The sequence below is a fragment of the Schistocerca gregaria genome, chromosome 3 (genome assembly GCF_023897955.1).
Source record: "Schistocerca gregaria isolate iqSchGreg1 chromosome 3, iqSchGreg1.2, whole genome shotgun sequence".
NCBI lineage: Eukaryota > Metazoa > Arthropoda > Insecta > Orthoptera > Acrididae > Schistocerca > Schistocerca gregaria.
This window is the reverse complement of record NC_064922.1, coordinates 380,987,968-381,010,616: the sequence shown is the minus strand read 5'-3', so window position 1 is coordinate 381,010,616 and position 22,649 is coordinate 380,987,968. Positions and strand designations below refer to the sequence as shown.

Genomic DNA, 22,649 nt, shown 5'->3' with positions numbered 1-22,649 from the left:
CATTCCAATCCCGGGAGCGGAAAGACTTCCCTTAGGGGAAAAAAAGGACAGGTGTACACTCGCGCACACACACACACACACACACACACACACACACACATATCCATCCGCACATCCGAGTGTACACCTGTCCTTTTTTTCCCCTAAGGGAAGTCTTTCCGCTCCCGGGATTGGAATGACTCCTTACCCTCTCCCTTAAAACCCACATCCTTTCATTTTTCCCTCTCCTTCCCTCTTTCCTGACGAAGCAACTGCCAGTTGCGAAAGCTCGTAATTCTGTGTGTGTGTTTGTGTGTTTTGTTCATGTGCCTGTCTGCCGGCGCTTTCCCGCTTGGTAAGTTGGTAAGTCTTGGAATCTTTGTTTTTAATATATATATATATATATATATATATATATATATATATATATATATATATATATATATATATATATGTGTGTGTGTGTGTGTGTGTGTCTGTGTATGTGTGTGTGTGTGTGTGTGTATGTGTGTGTATGTGTGTGTGTGTGTGTGTGTGTTTTAATAATAATATAATGTGAATATCAGTACAATCTGACTGCTGTACAACTTGGTGCTCTGGTGTGATTGTTGCAAATAAGTATTGTGAACTGAGTCTTCTATTCAGTGTTTATTACCTCATAAACGAAAATATGTTTAAACATTGTTTGACTTGTTCCACACCCATTCATTTGGGATCTGTGGAATGTGCATTAGCATACTCATATTTGTCTTTCATTGCACATATTTACTGTGTGTTCTTGTTCTTCTGACATATTCTACATCCTCGTCAACTTCCTGACTATTATCAACTGTAGTGAAAAGTACATTAAATCTAACTTAATATTAATTTTAAAGTGTGCTGTCTAATGAGAACTCATCTGATACAGAAAGGTTCAAGAGTAAATTATACACTGAGTTTGATATCACATATTTACAGTGCTGTGTTCATGTTTAGGAGGAGCAGAATTCAGATCTTTGTTTAGTCATCCAGCTTAAATTTATCTATGGTTCCCCTAAATCATTCCACGTGAATGACCAGGAGGTTCCTCTGAAAATCCCACAGATAATTTTCTTCCACAATCATGTCCAATCCAAGCTTGTAAAATGTCACCAGGATGTTAAACTGTTATCTTCCTTTTTTTATTTTAATCTACTCTTTAGCAAAATCACTGCTGAAGTGTTTGGGATGCTCTTTTCACAAAACACTGCTGTGAAAATTTAGAGAACCAGCATTTGCAACTAACTACAAAACTATTCTACTGCCACCAATTTAAATTTCACCCCAGGACCACGAAGACAAAACAAGAGAAATTAGGGCTCATACAGATAGTCTTTTTTTCCCTCACTCCATTTGCAAGTGGCACAGAAAAGGGGTGTCTGGTAGTGGCAAATGGTATTCTCTGCCATTCACCTTTCAGTGGCTTGCTGGTAGTAGATAGATGAAATGACTGTCATATTTTGTCACACTAAAATATAACTTAATTTATATAATAAAAGATAATAACATGTGGGTAAGCTACAAACCCCTGAATCAATGTGAAAAGGTAGAAAAAGACGTAGCCCCATGGACTCAGCCTATATATGGCTGAGCAGTTCTTGGTATGCAGCTTACTGGAATAAAAGATTACACTTACTGGTCAATGACTTTATTTTTAGTATTCAACTTTATGAATTACACCAGTCTGTTTTGCACTGACATATGCAACCTCAGTAGAGTCAGTAATTCCTATTCTTTCAAAACATTTAGAAACAGTATGCTTCCTATTGTGAGACAGGAAAAATGACTGTATGGTATTATTGTCCAGAAGACCCAATCTGGGGTTGTTTGGCCAACTGGTGCAAGTCTTTTCATTTGATGCCACTTTGAGGATCTGAACATCAGTGATGATGAAATGATGATGAGAACCACACAACACCCAGTCCCCTAGTGGATAAAATCTCCAACCCAGCCAGGAAGTGAATCCAGACCCCTGAATGGCTATCAGCACTCAGCTTCAGAGGCAGATGTCTTATATTTATTAATTACTCATAATATCACTTGGGCCAGCAATCCAACATGCTAATATGTAAGCTCTTTGTATACTTAACATGAGGATTTAACTGCAGTACAATGATGCAAATGTGTCCCAGTTATGTTGCACAATCTGACTATGCTTGTGCAACAAAACCATACTATCTAAGCCAGGAGTGATTACCTGCAGCATAGTAGAACCAGGTGTATATGTGGAAAAGTAACAAAAATATATATATATATATATATTCCCTTACTACCCGGTTAGAAATAGACTTTTTCCTGGGAGAAATTAGATGTATAGAACACTTTGACATTTTATGAAGTGAAACACAGGAAAAAAAAATGGAAATATCTTTGATGTGTGACAATGCATACAGTTCATATTTTTGTATTACGAAAGTACAAATATGAATTCCACCAACCACAGCTCGGTAGCTTCTGAACCACTGAAATAAGAGACTGAGATGCGCTTTTGTCAGCTAGTCATACCTCAAGTTACGTGATCTCGGCACCCAATGATACCAGATACTTAAAGCATAGAACATGTGATGTAGTCAGACAATAGCAACATGACTGTTAGGTAGTGTAAACAAACAAATAGGAAAGGTCAATGATTTAAATTAATATACATACTGCACAGCTACAATAAAAGCTAAGCTTTCACATATAATATTGCTTTTTAGTGTGTGCCAATAAAATTTTAAGTAATGGCATAAATGGCTGGTCTTATGGGCCAGAAATTTTACTACATGGCTGGTCCTCAAGCAACAAGTTTTGAATGAGATCAAACACTTCGTTATTTAAGAAATTCATCAGACATTCTCAAAAGTGCCATAATTCATCTTGAATAAAAGAAAATTTACTTTGAAAGTAATGCTTCTCAAACTACAACTCGCAATATTTTCCCGCAACTTGTTAGAAATGTAAGTGGCTGTAAAGTCATGCTCATGAAAATCTGTTTATTGTTACAAAGAATTGCATAGTCTTTGTCCTAAAGCCTATTACTCATTTTGCTGTCAGCAGACACTTGTGTGTGCACTGCATTTTTTTTTTTTTTTTTTTTTTTTAGGAGGTACATTTTCTATGCATCTGAAGTTTAATTTTGGTTTTATTCTCTCATTTACATTATACTGCTGCAGTATTATTCTGCAGTAGAGGACTAAAGCACAATTCTCTGTTGGTATATGAGTCATTACCAGTCAAAATTAAAAACATTTTACTGAAAACTATAACAATGAAACATTCCTGGAATTCTTAAATTTTCCATTATTTTCTGGGATTTTTCCCAGATGGAAAAATCTCCTGGTTTTTCCCAGATTTCCCAGTTATCCTGGCATGTATACACCCACAGATGAACTACATAAAAGTAAAAGTTACAACATTACTCTAGCTTTTGGAACTATTACTTACTTCTTTGGGGAGGAGAGACGGACAGGATGAGAGGGATCCAGTACAAGTGGGTACTAAATATTTTGCCTCCTGAAGGAAAGTACTGCATTTCTGTCTCATAGTTCATGTTTCCTCGATTGAATTTTCCTTCGATACAATGATACACGAGCCATGTGTTTTATACGAATGCATGTCAATCTTGTTAAGTAGAATTGATAATGACATTCAAAATAAAACTATGCAGTGCGCTGAAACTTTAAAATGCATTCATGTATGAGGAAATTGCTGCGTGTATTTTAATATATGGACACTAAATATCTTTGAAACATAATATTAAACAAACACCTCTGCCTGTTGGGAGCATTTTACAAATTTTTTCTTTCTTGTTCACTTTCACCCTCATCATCACACAGCTTTAGCAATATCATATTTCTTGCAAGTTACTTGTTAGAAGATATGGCCAATCTCATCATTGTCAGTAAAGCAACACTAAAATCTGGGGCTGAGTTGGGTTGATTTGCGAGAAGAGACCAAAAATCGAGGTCATCAGTCTCATCAGATTAGGTAAGGACGGGGAAGGAAATCGGCCGTGCCCTGTCAAAGGAACCATTTGTCTGAAGCGAGTTAGAGAAATCGCAAAAAACCTTAATCAGGATGGCCAGATACGGGATTGAACCATTGTCTTCCTAAATGCGAGTCCAGTGTGATAACCATTTCACCACCTCGCTCGGTTAAATCTGTTAGGAATATCAACAATATAAAAGGGCAGATACTACACCACATAGAGGAGGCACTTTGTGGCAGACAGGCACAATGAAAGAGACTGATAGATAATATTCAGCTATCGGACCAACACACTCTCCCCCCCCCCCCCCCCCCAATCTCTCTCTCTCTCTCTCTCTCTCTCTCTCTCTCTCTCTCTCTCCAAACCCCCACCACCCACCCACCCACCCTATAGACCCACAACCCACACGGCCACTGTTGTATCTGGGCAGGGCACAGACGCCCAACTTCTTTTAATTTTTACTTTCACTTTAATTTCGTCCTGTTTTCCTGATTATTTTATTTCATTCTCATCTCATTTTTGACTACACTTACTTGGGTTTTACCTTGTCTTTCCTGCACTTCATTCATTACATTTTGTTGGTGATTTTTTGTCTATGCTCGTATATCTTTACATAATTTTAAACTTTTTTTATCCTTCATTATGGATCCTTGTTCTTTCCATCTGCACCAATACAGGAAAATTTCCCTACCCCATGCCAATCCAAACTCAAATAGTGTACCAGCATTGGTTACCTTACTCTTGGAATCCTCCCAAATGACCTGACCATCAAATTACACATATCCAGCTAGAACTCTCTTTTCCACAATGACCTCTATCCATTAAAGCTCCTTTACTCCATATTCCCCACCAACTTGGTGAAAAATGTCAGGTCTTCAGGCCCAGAGAACACATTGGTCATGTGTATGTGTGTGTTGCACTTGTGTGAATGTGAGTTTTGTTGTCTACATCTGACATAGGATTTAGTCTGATAGTTGAATATCATCAAGCAGTCTTTTCACTATGTCTATCTGCCACTCTATGCCGCCTCTATGTGGTGAACAACATATATCCTTTCATAATGTAGTTAAAACAACACTAACATATATATGGTCATGCTTCAACTTAGAAGGAACTTCATCAGTGAAATATATTCAAATGGCCAATGATAATTCTTTTTTAACAACTGAAGAAAGAACTAATGCTACAACACAGTTTTTGAAGGCTCAAGTTTAGGAAGCAGTACTCTGTCGAACATGCTACTACACATGGACATTAAACCTGCCATTTCCTCTCAACAGTATGTGCTGGTTAACCTTTACTCAGGATAGTGCTGCACCTATTGCAACAGAACATAGATTTGTAATATCAAGAGAAAATGAAAAGAAAATGTTGACTGACTAATGTACTAAATAGTTTAATTTGTGTATTTTCATAAAAAAAACACGAAGGAAGGAAAATATTTACAGTAAATTATATAGTATCACAAATACATAATGTTGTCTCATTTTTGTGACATAACCACATGTCAAACACTGAATATATTCAAGAAAACTACCATTTTCAACAATAAGGGATAAAAATATCTACACAGAAATGCAAGTTTTTGAAAAAAAAAATTCTCACATGAAAAGAATAGTTTAAATTGTTTCAATCTAGGTTGAAAATGGGCTTCCATCATCTCCTAAAGAGTACACTCATGCTGACACTTCCCGTTTTCATGAAGTAATGCATGACGCAGTATAAAGGCACCTGCTATTTCTGCCTTGCAGACCACTTTTTGCGTTAGCCCATAAAAAGCAGTCCAATTTATTTAGATCTATAGAAAAAATTTCAATAATTATGAAAAATAGAATTAAATGACTCACTTGTCTCCTAAAATGAAAAAGGTGCACAATCTTGTATGAACCACATTTTTGTTTCTGTAGCCCAATTGGCAGTTTGTAATCATTCTGAAAAGTTTTGTTGTAGGAATGTTAAAGTTTGTAGGTGTAAATAAATGTTACAGGATGTGAGGTCTAAGTTTTTACCAAATACACTCCAAAAATTGTATTTGGTGTTTCTTTAATTTATAAGTGTTTTCTACTAACAAGATGCAAGAATTCTGTGTACTGAACACTCAATAGCATATTTAGGAGAACTAAGGCATACTTGTCACATCCAATTGGAGAAGTTTGCAAGCACCAACCTTCAAACTCATTTGGTGTGATGCAGATGGTACTTACGAATGTGACAAATAAAAAGAAGTGTGTGCCTGATCATGCATCTGTCATGTTTAAAATGATTGGTTGGAAACAGTGTCTACCATTTGTAGTATAAAATTTTCTGGTATTTTGAAGCTTTCTTATCTAGCCTCTACCAGTGTACAGATGAAGCACTTCTTCAGCATTACCCTGTCTGAGCTGTAAAGTATTTGTTAGAAAACGTTTGCACAATAGAATTACGTTATGTTGTTGGAAGAGAAAAGTTCACTGTGCCCGACACAATGTGACTTCCTATGGACTGGCATGAGTGAGGCTCACATATGGGTGTGGGTAGCCATGCTTGTGACACATTAAACAATACAGCATGTCACAATAGTGTGAAGTCCTGTTCCAAAGTTGCTCTTTGTCTCTTTCACAACTCTAACTTCACATATTTTGTGGCGATCACACACGTTTTCCCTGCAAAACTCCTTGAGTTGTTTATGAAATAACTGTGTTATTCGTAAACCATTTCATTGTATGCTGTTACAATTTTTAGTTTGCGAGACTGAAAAATGTAGTGATAAGACAGTAAGTATTCTGCTGTGTGAAGAATGTAATATAACTTTTAAGTTCTCTTACATGCAATGTTTGCAATCCATACATACTACAAAGCCTAGAAACCTAACAGGTGCCACAGGGATAGGTAATTCACCTGCAGATACACTGCAATACATACAAAGGAAGTAACACTCACTTAGGCCCTTCACTTTCGCCTTTAGTTTCTTTCTGCTTCAACAGATTGAGATGTAGCAGTATCATTTTGGGCAGGATCGTAATGATTTTTCAATCTGATGACTACATCTATTTACCTATATATATCAACATTTACATTTCACAGAAAAATATTAATAAAAAATTAAATAAAAGAGAAAAAGTAATGGAAGGCCACACCCTTTGATCACTGGCTAGAAATGCAACTGTCACTGTGAGTTCAATTCTCCAGAATATTGTGCCCTTTAAGATATATACAAATTCATCACTGCAATGTTTTAAAATTAATTATTTACAATTATAAAATGTGCAATAAAATACAACTGTAGACCATTTCTAGCCACTTATGAGCTAAAATAAATGGCTTCTGGATATTTAACAAATCTGTATTCAGTAGCTCCATGTACAAAACTGCAGCAACACCGACTTTCAACACTTATGTGGAAAGAAAAAAAATAGTTCACTGTTTAAAAAGCACTACTAACCATATAGTCTGTCAGTTTCTTCAGAACATCTTCATTTGCCATTATGTACTCTTTGGCACTTTCCCCGTCCCCAATGTTTGCAAGGATACATAGCGCCTGCTCCTTCACCTCTGCGCTGTGGTTGCCCTCAAGGATAAGTACGACTGCCTGGAGCAGAAAAAAAATGAACTTTGTGAGTGGCACATCTTAGTCAAAGACCTACAAAAATAACACTAGCTTGTCCATTCCAATACTGATACTGTTTTAATGTACAAATCTAAGATACTTACAAATAAATAAATAAAAATAATAAATATAACAGTGAAAACCTTGGGTGCAATACAGAGGCTAGATAAAATAACATAGGATCTTGGGACAAAAATTTCATTTATGAAGCATGTTCTGCAACTTCCTTACAAACACTGAGGTTGCCTTTTGTTTTTCCTCTTGCTATAACAATGTTTTCAGAGCCACCAGTATCTAATGACTATTATGATATTTTAGTAATCTACTGTGAAGTAAGACATTATAGTAATTCAATAAGAACGAATAGTTGACAACAGTTGCAAATCTGCTATGACAATCAACAGCTACTACCTCTAGTCTCATGACAGCGTACAGAATTCAAGGGAAAACATCACCTGCTACACATGATAATCGAAGAGATAGTTATTGATACGAACAAGGTGCATCAAATCATTGCTGTCTTTAATGAAAAAATAATTAACTGCCCATCATCCTCCTGTAGCACTTCAAATAAGCAGAATAATGTCTTAGCACAAACAGTTATAAAACCCAACTGCATGCTTTTTTTACTTATATTCACAGATCTTGAGAAGGATTCAGGCAGTTTAGTATGCCAAAAGTGATGCTACACAGTATGTTCACTTGTTTTGCGAATATATCACTAAAAACATACCTGTTACTGTGTTTACATTTTGATAGACTGCAAAGACATGACAAGTGAGTTGCAAAATAAAAAGTGTTGTATTCCAAAAGAGTGTTTGGCTTAATTGGATTTTGTGCCAATCATAAGGAATGAGCTCACTCAAGTGATGATCCCAACATGATTTATTAGGTATGACAAAAAAGTAAAAGATCATGGAAGTCACCACCAAAAATGCTGCAGCTCCAGGAAAAGTTGAAGTGGACAAGATCATCATGATATTACCACCATTTGGTGCTACCAAACCTGCTTCTGCAAAGGTGAAGCACAATTTCAAGTACCCAGCATAACAACTGAATCTACAAAGTTTAATTATTTACTAGGAACCTGGGGTCACAATTTGTTGAAAATATTTGGGCACCTATCACAAGTTCTAAGTTAAAGAAACATTCCTTACATAAAAAGATCCTCTTAACAGTGTTGAAGAAAGTGAGCCAAATGAAAAGCTTAGTCAACAAACTGTAGTTATGCAACCAAAAACCAAACTCAGCTGTTGTTAATAATGAAAGGTTGTGCAGTAAAAAATGTGACACAGAAGACTCTGAAAACTTTATGTCGTTAGACCAACTTACAGGATATTTTTGAAGCATTGTAACTATTTCTGAAGAGGGTGTAGATAAGTAGGGTCTCGTGATAAAATAAATTATAGGAACTGGATCAGCTAATGAAATCCATTCAATTTCATAAGAGAGGTTGTCATCAGCTGTATATTATACATTACAGTTACATGAATAGCACGCATGGATCAATGAGTAAGCTGAGAGAAAGCAGGAATCAAAGACAACAACATTCTCGTAACAGATGCAGAAGCCAACCGAGATACATTAACAGAGGGAAGTACTGCTACTATCATTTTCTTTTTGAAGCAAGTTGGAGTGAAGAAAAATGTGCTCCACCTTGTGAATGGCAAAATCAGAAATGAGAGATGAGGCAGACACAATGGTGGTCAGGTGTTTTGTTGTTACACATTGCCAATATTGACTGTATGTCAAAGATTATACCTCAAAGGCTACTGTTTCTGGTAGACAACAGAGCATACATCTCTGTCCTACCAGCAACAAAAAATTACAAAATGAAAGTGGCTGAGTTTACAGCCAATGGTTCTCAAATTGCAACCTATGACTCAAAATTACTGCATAATGATATTTGATTAAGGTACAATATTCAGTCATCATTTATTGTCACAAGCACTTCAAAACACATATTAAGACATCTTTTTTTTTTAAATAATTTTCATTTTATAGTTGACACAAAAAACAGAAGATTAGTTGAAAATGAATGGATATGTGACATGTATTCAGGCAACTGATACATTTAATTCCCATAACATTTAATTTCAGTTTTCCAGGATATATAAAGAATGTAAACAGTGGCTAAAAATACACTATTTATTTTAAGTAGTTCCAAATTATATGTTCACCCGTTTCATAAAAATTTATTCAATAAATGTTACCAGGTCTACATTTTAATTTTGGTTCTTAAGGAGCAAAGACTGTAATGAAGTGAGAACTGAGTTGTGAAATACAAAAGATTGCAGTCTGAAATGGTGTAATAATTAATACCAAATACAAGATAGCAGCAACATCTGTATACGAGGATCATGCACATGCTTTACATAGAGTCCATGATGAGGAAAGCAAGTATAAGAGCTGAGTTAAATGTTCAACAACTTTTTAGGCTTTTATATCTCATTTGGTACAAACGGAACTCTAAAGCATCACTTCATTGTCCATCTGTTTATCTGTCTGACTGTCAAAAACATTTTTCTGCGAAACAGATAGACTTATCAAGTTGAAATTTATGTCACATATTAAGGTCTTCAGACCCTTGGCAGTGCAAAAAATGTAAGTTTCTAAGTCAGTGCTATCATAAGATATGTCCAGTTAGATTGCATATTTTGATACTCAAAAACTCACTCATCAGAGTACTTCCTGTTGACCTAGGGTCATGAAATTTGGCAAGAAGCAAGGTTTCGCAGCACTGGGGGGGGGGGGGGGGGGGGGGGGTCAACTAAAATTGTTAATTTGTAATTATATCACACACAAAATTTTAAAAAAGGGTTTTGTCATTTTTCAGACTGTATGTTCATCCATCCACCTGTCCATTAAGCCACCTTTTCCTTGGGAACAGGTAGCCATACAACATACCAAGTTGAAATTTACACCAAATATTGAGGCCTATAGTCCATCATTTGTGTAAAAAAGTTAGGCTTCTGGATCAATACAATCAAAAGATATGACCATTTATGTCTCATATTTTGATACTCCCGAACTCAGTCATTAAAACATATAGAATACTTCCCATTGACATAGAATCATGAAATTCAGAAAGAAGCAAGGTTTCACTGTACAAGTAAAGGACAAAAAATCAGAAAACTGAAAATCTGTAACTATGAGTAGATCACACAAAAAAATTCATTTGTTATCCATTGTTAAACTTGAAATTAAAACATTCCTGAAAGTCTGGGAATCCCTGGGACCGACATCTTACCAGCATCAACTATGATAACAGGCAAAAATTGTCAATATTCTCAATTCTGGGAACTGATGAACTGTCTATATACATAATTATATTTGTACAAAACCCCCAGCATGCATGTTCTGCTAGCAACTGAGCAACTTTTTATGTCTCTACCTGCTGCTCAACACATTATCTGTATGTTGAGTCAGTATCTGTTCACATATTACATACAAACTAAACAAACATTCAAAAGTCTTTTGACTGCCTATTTTATGTGAAATAAAGCAGTAACCAGCTTGAAAGTTACTTTGTAAACCTCAATATTTTACTAGCGATGGTCCTATTGTAGATAATACAGCATCTGAGAACTGGTCCCCATAACTGTCCCACCTCTCTCTCTCTCTCTCTCTCTCTCTCTCTCTCTCTCTCTCTCTCTCTCTCTCTCTCTCAACACTGCAAGCTGGTTAATAATTACATAAAACATGCTTATGTTGAAAAATGTGGCCTTTAAAATTTTCCTGATGCAGAAGCCCTTTGCTCTCATGTTTAACTGCTGGAACTCTAACTCTGATCTCCATGGCATGAAGGTGTAATGATCACAGACAAACAGTGACACACATGAAGACACGAGGATGTGGCTAAGTCTTTGATGTACAATGTTAATTGGTTGCTGTTGTTGTGGTCTTCAGTCCTGAGACTGGTTTGATGCCGCTCTCCGTGCTACCCTATCCTGTGCAAGCTTCTTCATCTCCCAGTACTTACTGCAACCTACATCCTTCTGAATCTTCTTAGTGTATTCATTTCTTGGTCTCCCTCTACGATTTTTACCCTCCGCACTGCCCTCCAATGCTGAATTTGTGATCCCTTGATGCCTCAGAACATGTCCTACTAACCGGTCCCTTCTTTTTGTACAGTTGTGCCACAAACTCCTCTTAATTAGTAGGGGCCTGCAAATGTGGCATCTATTTTTGGTAAAATTAGCATCAATTTTTTGGTGTAATAAAGAATTTTAATGTAAATAAAATAGAAAGAAACTTGCACATGGGAAAAATATATTAAAAACAAAGATTCCAAGACTTACCAAGCGGGAAAGTGCCGGTAGACAGGCACAATAAATAAAACACACACAAACACACACACAGAATTTCTAGCATTTGCAACCGATGGTTGCTTCTTCAGGAAAGAGGGAAGGAGAAGGACATGTCTGCTTGTGTCTGTGTATGTGAGGATGGATATGTGTGTGTGTGCGCGCGCGAGTGTACACCTGTCCTTTTTTCCCCCTAAGGGAAGTCTTTCCGCTCCCGGGATTGGAATGACTCCTTACCCTCTCCCTTAAAACCCACATCCTTTCGTCTTTCCCTCTCCTTCCCTCTTTCCTGAAGAAGCAACCATCGGTTGCGAAAGCTAGAAATTCTCTCTCTCTCTCTGTGTGTGTGTGTGTGTGTGTGTGTGTGTGTGTGTGTGTGTGTGTGTGTGTGTGTTTATTTATTGTGCCTGTCTACCGGCGCTTTCCCGCTTGGTAAATCTTGGAATATTTGTTTTTAATAAAGAATTTTAATGATTAGATATACAATATAAAAGTCTGCCCGGCTACATGACTGAAGATGAAACTGTTTTTTTTTTTCCTTTTTTTGTGGTAGAATTGTTACTGGATATAAAATAATAAAATGACATAAATAGTTTTTATTTTCTATAATAACAGCTTTCTGAAAGAAATATCTGCTTCTGCTAAACCTTCAACAGGGATTATTTTTATTTTATTTTATTTTATTGCAAGATAGTCTTAGCTTGTTTTCTCCTTTTGGCTCTACAGAGGGGTCCAAAAAAATGTATCCAAAGTTTAAAAGTCCGTAACTGGCAAACTAACTGATGGAGTTGTCTCATCTTTGCTAGTGTAATAATTTGTAGTTCTGGCAATTGCCACACAAGCATTGTATTGAGTTGTTTTGTTTTGTCAGATGGCAATCGCCAGATAGTCGGTGTATTGTTCTTAGTTGCACCTAGTTGCAAGGCTGGTGCAAGGCTTACATTCAATGAAAGGAATTAAGTTTTGAAGTGGTATTTTAAGTACAAAAACATTAATGAGGTTCAACGGCAATGACGAAATGAGTATCAAACAGAGCCACCAACACATTTAACGATTTGTCGCATTCGACACAAATTTGAAGCCGAATGCTGTGTTAAGATGCACACAAACAACGATCTGGATGACCTGTAACAGTAACAAGTCCAGCTAACTCCCGCTGTGTGTTACAACAATTCACTCTCTCACCACAGAAGTCTGTGAGACAGTGTGCCCGTGAAACTGGAGTGAGTCGCTCAAGTGTTCAGTGAATTTTGAAGACAGCAAAGTGCAAGTGCTACACACAATGAAAGAGGACGACCCAGAGTGTAGAATGGAGTACTGCGAGTGGTTTACTAACATGGCGCGCAACGATGAAGAGTTTGCAGAGGTGATTGTGTGGTCTGATGAGGCACGGTTCAAACTCAATGGTACAGCAAATCGCCACAACTGCATCTACTGGACCGCTGAAAATCCGAACGTCCATGTAGCCAAGCCGTGAATTTGCCAGGAGTAAATGTGTGGTGTGGGTTGTCTTACCGGGGCTTGATTGGGCCATTCTTCTTTGACGGCACAGTTACCGGTCAGGTGTACCTTCAGAAGCTACAGACATCCATTTTACCTGCCATCCGAGACTTGCATGGAGACGGAAGAGTTTACTTTCAACAAGATGGTGCCCCAACCGACAGCCAAAATCATGTTAGGGCGCATCTCGACGAAAATCTAGCAGGAAGATGGATAGGCCATAGAGGTGCACTGGAGTATCCACCACATTACCCAGAGTAACTTCTCTAGACTTTTACCGGTAGGGAACTCTAAAGGACGTCATTTATCAACAAAAGCCACACCCATTGGATGAACCTCGAGAATCCGTCGTACATTCATGTGCAAATATCCAACTGAACACGTTGCAGTCAGTAGTTCATGCTGCAGTTCGGCGGCATCGTTTGTGTGTGGATGTTAATGGTGAACATTTTGAACACCTACAGTGATATCTTTAAGTTGGACTTTAAGCTACACTTTCTCCAAAAATGAGAAAACTCTGTCAATTAGTTTGCAAGTTATGGACTTTTAAACAGTGGATACATTTTTTTGGACCACTCTGTATTCAAGTTTTCAGCAAGTGATTTGTTTCTTTTGAGAAGCAATAATTGCTTCTTGCTGGTGAACAGAGATTTTCTCATAAAAATGTTTCTCAGTATTATGTATCTTCCTTTTCACCACCACCCACTCCAATAACCATGAAACCTGAAAAACACTGATTTTGAGCATGCAGCATATAAGCCCTGATTAGCCTTAGCCCTTTTTTGAGCTGTGCAACCTGTACTTGACAATGTTATGGGTAGAACTGAATAGGTACCTAGAGTGGAAGTACAACTGAAAACAACTCTATTCATCTTTTTACTGGATGTCTCTCAGCATGGTCGCTATCATGCAGGTATTAAAATGTAGCAGGGGGCTGTGAAAGTAAACAAATGAGACCCTTTGACTGCCCTATAGGTAAGAAGCAGTGCAGGGGGTGGAGGCAGCACAAAAGACCTGCTTGCTTCTCGCCATCCAGCCTATACCCATGTACTATGTTTATGTGAAAGCAGAATTCATACATGGATCATCAACCCCTTCTGGTGTCATTAAGTATCGTAATCTAAGGCTGTGGTGGACTAGGATTAGCCTCTTTGCTCACTGCACAATAAGAAAAGAAAATAAGCTACACACAATGCAAAGCAAAGCTGAGTGTACAAAGTATTTGTTAATAACTACCACATACTTGCTTGCTGAATTTGGCAATAGTGTAAGTGAGGTAGCTCAAGCCCAAGCTCTATCAGTATCTCATGCAACTGTATTTCAAAACACACTGCACACAAAACTACCACATAACAGTGTCTGCAGTTTTCCATAATACCAACTTTAGCCAGAAAACATACAAGTCCCTTGTTATAAGATGTTAAACCCCACAGCTGAGTTCTACATTGCCATATATGATGTATATCTTATACAGACCAGGCAGCCATCCACTGTTTGATGTGGGTCCAGAGCTTAATGTAAAACTGCAGCAATACATTACTGCATTCACGCATAGCTGCAATCTGTATTCTGCAAACACATTCTACATATGTTCTCTTTTCAAATTTGGCTTTGCCAGATGTTGTGCAATTTCAGCAACAAAAAAATTAGTTACTTGATCGGTATTTATATGCAAAAAATAAAGTCATTTCAAATTATCTCAGATGAAATAGTTAATTTGGATATAATTTGCTATGAAATAGCATTGTGTAAATTCGTATTTTTGCATTTTGAGGCAGAATTTGCATATATATTCGCATTTAATCACAAATGCTAATCTTTTAAGGCCTCAACTACAAGGGTGGCTCACGGAGTGTTTCTTTCAAAGATGAAATGATAGGTGTAGCTTAAATAATACTGAAAAATATGAAGTACTTGTAAAATCTTAATTGATGAGAACCTCAACAGCTGGGTCAAAATGATTTATCAATCATGACTGGTTTTGTGACATTGTAGTCACATCTTCAGGTAAAAACTAGCATCCTAAACGTGGAAAAAAACAGGCCCCCCCCACAACAAGTTTATCGGACATATGTGGAATGTCTTCTCAGGCAGCAGCCAGCTACACTGGTGTCACATAGACAGAATAAGCACCCCCATCCTAGGAAGACTGCACACAGGAACATGCACTGAAACTAGGAGAACTGACACAGCAGGCCAAGAGCCAGCAAGCCAACATGAGAAGCATCTATCTATATCTACATCTATACTCTGCAAGCCACTGTGAAGTGCATGGCACAGGGAATGTCCCACACTACTAGTTCCTGGAGTTTCTTCTCGTTCCATTCCTGTACGGAAAGTGGGCAGAATAATTGTTTAAATGCCTTTGCGTATGCTGTAATTCATCTAATCTTCCTCACAATCCCTGTGTTAGCAATGTGTAGTGGGTTGTAATATATTCCCAGAGTCATCATTTAAAACATGTTCTTGAAACTTTCTCAGTAGACTTTGTAAGGATAGTTTACATCTACCACACGGATATTAAATTAACTTGACACAGTATCACAAAAACAAGTCAAAAGTTAAGTCATAGAAAGAGGTTATAAACAGTGTTTAACAAATCTGTACCATAGACATTAAAGATATCCAAATGGTGTGACAATTGGCAGCTGACCCTAAATAAAGAGAAGTGTGAGTTTATCCATATGAGTGCTAAAAGGAATCCATTAAACTTCAGTTACACGATGAATCAGTCAAATCAAATGACCATAACTTCAACTAAATACCTAGGAATTACAATTACGAACAACTTAAACTGGAAGGAACACACAGAAAATGTTGTGGAGAAGGCAGTTTGGTGAACCCTCTGCCAGGCACTTAAATGTGATTTGCAGAGTATTCATGTAGATGTAGATGCAGAGAGGGACCTCTGTTCAATAGTAAATTGTGATAAATATTCTGATTAATGAACTCGAGAGGTCCATTCATTTTTTTAAATGTTATTCTGAAAATTGCAAATCTAATGTTCAAAATAGGAGCTTTTGGGATTGATGGATTGTTTGGTAAGATTTATTTGAAAAGTCATTCTTTTCCATATTTTGTGTAATATTTTGAAATCCATTTTAATCTTAGACTTTAAAAAAAATTAATTATCCTATAAATTTCATTTGTTTCTTGCTTTGACAAGTATTTCACATTTTGCAATACTTGATTATGAAAATCCGACACGGTCAATAAAAATAAAAACTGTTACAGGATTTCATAAATCTCAGAAAAGAACTTGACAATATTGTAAAATGGTATCATTTGTACTTTGCACCAAAGAGTTGTGCTACCTTTTATATAGATTTGTATCATGCTGTCTTTAATCAGTATTTGTGCAAATTAGTCTTGGGCTCACTTTCATGTAAGCTGGAGTAAAAAAGTGTTCGATTAGATGTGGAGTCAGCATTGTTGTTTTAGGTATGGAACAGAAGAGTCTTTGTTGAGTTGTGTAGACATAATGGTTATGTTGAGTCGAATCTTGGACCCGCTTTCATTTAAGATGGAGAGGAGTATTAGTTTTTGGACTTATTACTCTGAACACCGTGTGTAACACGACTATCAATCTTGCTATAATTCGATAACTATGGAAAGCAATGCAATCTCATCAATCATGGTATCAGTGTCTATTAAACTATGTCTCTCTCTCTTTACGAAGTTTCAAAAATTTTAAACATGAAGTTAAGTGTCGTGTGTGTGTGTGTGTGTGTGTGTGTGTGTGTGTGTGTGTGTGATGTATATATTGTTGTTGTTGTTGTTGTTGTTGTTGTTGTTTTACTCTGTCTCATCAAAGGTTAAAATCAGAAAGCTAGCAAATTTTCTTCCTTGTGTGTTTGCTTTTCGGTGAGTGGTCTCCTTTAATCCTTAAGGAACTTCTATTATTTACCCTTAAGGAGTTCTAAGGACATTATAAACTGAAAGAGCCATATATTCCACATTTCAGTCAGAATTGTATTAATTCTGTGTTTTGTTAAGATAGTTATTGTACCTTCTTTAGGTCAACAGTTTGTTACCGGGAGATGGAACTATAAAGTCACGAACTAGCCATGATTAATACATCATTTTGATGCATCCATTGCAGAAGATGTGGGAGATCCAAGGTTCAATGATGACACACTAGGATTGAAGGCTATATGCCCAACTGGCTACAGACATGACTGACTTCATTCTACAAGGACACCATATCATTGTTACCTATTTACTGGTAAAACATTTTGATATTCTCTGAAACCACCCAGAACAGAGTCAAAAAATTATAATTTACATATTTATGTGATATTCAAGAAGATTTGCAAGCAGCTACTGAAAAAATCAGAGAACACATTAAAATCTTGAAAAATAACAAAGCCACTTGAAGTATCATAACAGCTAAACTTTTAATACGGTCTAATTTCACATTTTTCAACCGTTTTTTCTTTTGACGCACACCAAAGTACATTTCAAACTTTTGTGACACTCCCAGATGTCGATTTTTTTCAGATAAAAAATAAAACACACACACACACACACACACACACAAGTACATACAACACATTTTTTCTTTATGTAACAACTATGAGATACAAATTTCCCAGATCTATTACTCCAAGAAACAATTTGGTGATATTTTTTTATGTTCTAGATATTTTATCTGTGGAAGATTAGAATACAATAAAAATCTTGCAACACACCTGACATGCATTCACAATATGCCAATGTGTCAGGACATGGTGGTTGAGAAATGCTTGTCTAAACAAAAAATCAAGGATAATCAACAAATAAGATCCCAGAGGAATGGAGGCAAACTTGTTTCTGGCTCACATTACCACCTGTGACAGTATGTGGTTTCATTATTACATTCTCCAATGAAATGAAGCAAGCTGGAAATGGAGAAAGAAGTGGGAGGTCAAACCATATGGCAGCTTACTTTTTTTTTTTTTTTTTTTGACTGTTGTGGGGTTTTGCAGATCAATTTTCTGCATGTGGTGCTGTATACTACTAACACTAGACATTCATGTCATCACAGATTATGTGACTTACTGATGAGAGAAGTAATTAATCTGCACGGCAATGCATAACTTTATAAAGTAGCCCTAACCAAACAAAAATTGGAGTAATTCAGTGGAAAACACTTGAACACCCTTCATACAGCGTAGACCTATTTCCCTGTGGTTTTTATGTCCTTGGTTACTGAAAGAAGATGAGGGAGATCAAAGGTTTAATGATGACATTGGGATTGAAGGCTATATGTGCAAATGGCTACAGACATGCCGACTTCATTCTACAAGGACAACATATCTTTGTTACCTATTTACTGGAAGAAATGTGTTTTGAAAGCAGGGAGCATTGCACAAAAATGACCTGCACTTGCACTTCTTATTATCAAACAAAAAAGTCTTGTTTGTTTGTTTCACTCTCATATGGCTGCACTTGCATTTATCATGAATCTCTCACCCAGCACAAGTCCCAAGTGACTGTAAAAAGTGTAGTTGGTTCCTGTATATCAGAAGAGTACAAGAACAGACCCACGAAATTACAGACCAACATCGTTAACATCAATTTTCTGCAGAATTCTTGAACATTTTCTGAGTTCAACTACAATAAATTTCTTTGAGACAGAAAAACTTCTGTCCACAAATCAGCAGACTTACAAAGCATCACTCACTTGCTCTTTTCTCACATGATATCTAGCGAACCACTGATGAAGGGCAATAGGTAGATTAAATATTCTTACACATTCAGGAAGGGTTTGACATGTTGCCCACTGCAGACTGTTAATGTAAATTTGAGCATACAGATTAGGTTCTCAGATATGTAAGTGGCTCAAAGACTTTTTATGCAAGTAATCCCAGTACACTGTCATTTGCTACAAGTGTTCATCGGAGTCAAACAGAGTATCAATCATATTCGGTCAAAATGTACGCTAGGGCAGAACTGAGTTGCAACAGAGCCAGCAACAGGCAGGCAAGGGTGTTATGCATTGCGAAGCAAAATGTGGCCGACAGGCACTGCGAAGCAGAGCCAGCTGGACATGGTACAGCAACAGCTTGCAATACCATATTTTAGAAGAAGGATCGAAGCCTTTCCTCAACTGCCACCATGGAAGTGTTTAGAGCACATGCCTTAAGCCCTAAATGAACACAGTCTGGAGCATTTATGTATTCAGTCATTCGTGTACTAAAATATTCTCGTCTCCATATCACAGCCTACATCACTAGCCTGTGAGGTCCGCTGTTCGACCAAGGGACGGGCCAGCCTGCCCCGAGTCATGAGACCAGCCATTGACAGAGCAGGAAGCATACGCTCACTGGGGGGAGGTCATGGCCACCTCCACAGCATTGCCAATGGTGGTGCTGTGCTGTCATCACAGTCACAGCTGGAGACGTTGCTGACAGCAACATTCAAGTGACGCCACACCCAGGCCCGCTCTTTGTGCTGTCAACAATGAGAATGCTGGACATCTATTGTCTTGCATGAGAGGCAGCTGGACACATCCAACAACGTGTTCCATGTACTATGGATGAGGTCTGGAATAAAGAAGTTAATTAAACAAATCTACTGCCTTTCTGGCATCATATTTCACTCTCCACAGGTGATAATCCATGGGTCATCTAACACAAGGATATTATCAGAAGTTCCCCAGGAAAGTGTGACAGGACTGTTCTTATTCTCTCCGTACAGACACGACCTGACAGACAGACACCACTCTGCAGGTGTTTGCTGATGACACTGTGGTGTATGGGAAAGTATCATTATTGAATGACTGTAGGAGGCGACAATATTACTTTTAAAAAAAATTTTGTTGGTGTGATGAAAACAGCAACTTGCTCTCAACGTAGAAAAATGTAAGCTAATGCTGATGAATAGGATAAACAATCCCATACTGTTAGAATACAGGATTGAAGATGTGTTACTGGGCATAGTTATGTCAGATAAATATCTAGCTGCAACACTTTTTAAAGTGACTCGAAATGGAATGAGCATGTAAGACTGGTAGTAGGGGAGGTGAATGGTTGTCTTAGTGTTATAGGGAGAATTGTATGAAAGTGTAGCTCATCTATAAAGGAGACCACTTATAGAACACTAGTGCAATCAATTCTTGAACACTGATCAAGTTTGTAGGATCTGTATCAGGTCAGATTAAAGGAGGACATCAAAGCAATTCAGAGGAGAGTCACTTGTTTAGTTTCTTACTGGTAGATACCATCAACATGCGAGTATTACGGAGATGCTTCATGAACTCAAATGGGAATCCTTGGAGGGAAAGCAATATTATTTTTGAGGAGCATTATTAAGAAAATTTAGAGAACCGGCATTTTAAGTTGACTACATAACAATTCTACTGCCAACATATATTTCACACAAGGAGCCCTAAGACATGATAAGACACATTACAGAGGCATATAGACAATCATTTCCCCTCACTCTATTTGCAAGTGGAATAGGAAATCACTAGCAGTGGCAAGAGGTATCCTGTCGTCTGCATCTACATCTACATACATACTTTGCAAGCCATTATAAGGCACATGGCAGAGGGTACCATGTACCACTACTAGTCATTTCCTTCCTGTAGAGATAGGGAAAACAACTGTCTATAAGTCTCTATGTGAGCCCTAATTTCTCTCATCTTATTTTCATCGTCCTTACACAAAATGTACATTGCAGTAAAATCATTCTGGCGCTTCAAATGCCTGTTCTCTAAATTTTCGCAATAGTGATTCACAAAAAGAATGTTGTCTTCCCTCCAGCGATTCCCATTCAAATTCATGAAGCATCTCAAAATATTTGCATGCTCACTGGATCTAACTTAGCAGCCCACCACCATAAAGCTTTGATGCCTCCCTGTAATGTGACCTGTTGGGTATCCCACACTGGCTCACACTAGTGTAAATTCTCCCTATAATATGAAGTTGACCATTCGCTTTCTCTATTACCAACCTGATATGCCTTCCATTTCATATCGCTTTGCAACACTACACCTAGATTACGGTATATTGATAATTTTTACTTTTGGACCGTCTGACAGCAACTGAATAAAACACAATTTTAGTGCCATATGCTTTTTGCCTTTATTTTCTGCAAGGCATCATCAGTGGCAGGTTGCGTGGACAATTGCTTACATATTACGCTCCTGTTGCATTTTTGGTGTTGTTGTTCTTCTTATGCTCGCCAATTTGCGTTTCCCCCCCCCCCCCCCCCCCCCCCCCCTTCGACATTCCACAGCACTATGCACTGAACGCTTGTTTTAATGCAATGTTTTGGTTTCTGTTGTTGACTGGCAGTCAGATCATTTATGTACACAGAGAGTAAGAATGGTCCTATCACACTTCCCTACAGTACTCCTAAAAATACCCATGAGAACATTCACCACTGAGGAAAAGAGACTAGGTTCTATTACTTAAGAAGTCTTTGAATACTCACATATTTGGGGAGCCTAATCTGTACGCTCGGACCTCCATCGACAGTCTGCAGTGGGGCACCATGTCAAACACCTTAGGAATTAGGAATGCAGAATCTCCCCGTTTCCCTACATACATAGCTCATTGGGTATCGTGTGAGAAAAGGGCATGCTAAGTTTCATACAAGCTAAGATTTCTAAACCTGTGCTGATTTTTGAACAGAAGATTTTCTGTCTCTAGGAAATTTCTTATATTTCAACTAAGAATGTGTACAAGAATTCTGCATCATATGGAGACTTGTGGAGTATGTATGTAGAAGTACTTGTACTAATTAACATAGATAATGAAGTGTGAAGTGGGCAACAGTCTGCCAGCACTGAAACCATCAAACATTGACGTAAAAGGTCAAGAAAAATGATGCTTTATGAATTTGTTCTCATAAAATAGGTCTTCTCAAGTTTTAAGCAATATCATTAATGAAATTATTAGGGTAATTGTGTTAACAACTAGGTAACAAACTTGCTAACAGATGTGCACAAAACTGAGTAACAAGTGCTTTGAATCTTCTTCAGAAGAACAGCAGTGAAAATGATAAATATCTAAGTTGAAATGCCAATGGAGACAAAACATTGGTGTCTTATGTTGTACCAGAATCAAAACAACAGTCCATCAAGCAGAAGCATTCAAAATTACCAAAGAAAGTTAAATTCAAATAAACAATTCCATCTTGAAGAGCCATGTATGCTGTGCTCTGGGAGAGGCAGAGTAAATTGCTTTTGGTCTTTTGAACACAATCAATTCTGAGACACTGTGGGACCTTAACTAAACTGAGCCAAGCATCCAAAACAAAGGCATGGAAAGTTTAATACAGGGATATTTTTGTGCCAAGA

General features: G+C 37.4%; 1 protein-coding gene across 1 annotated transcript in view; it reads right to left on the bottom strand.

Moving 5' to 3' along the window:
* The window catches only part of LOC126355010 (armadillo repeat-containing protein 8-like), a 140,717-nt gene that overhangs the window by 40,844 nt on the left and 77,224 nt on the right, over nt 1–22,649 (bottom strand). The window contains exon 11 of the mRNA XM_050005150.1: nt 7,389–7,535. Within this exon, the coding sequence (XP_049861107.1) occupies nt 7,389–7,535 (147 nt within the window). The remainder of the gene's footprint in view (nt 1–7,388; nt 7,536–22,649) is intronic.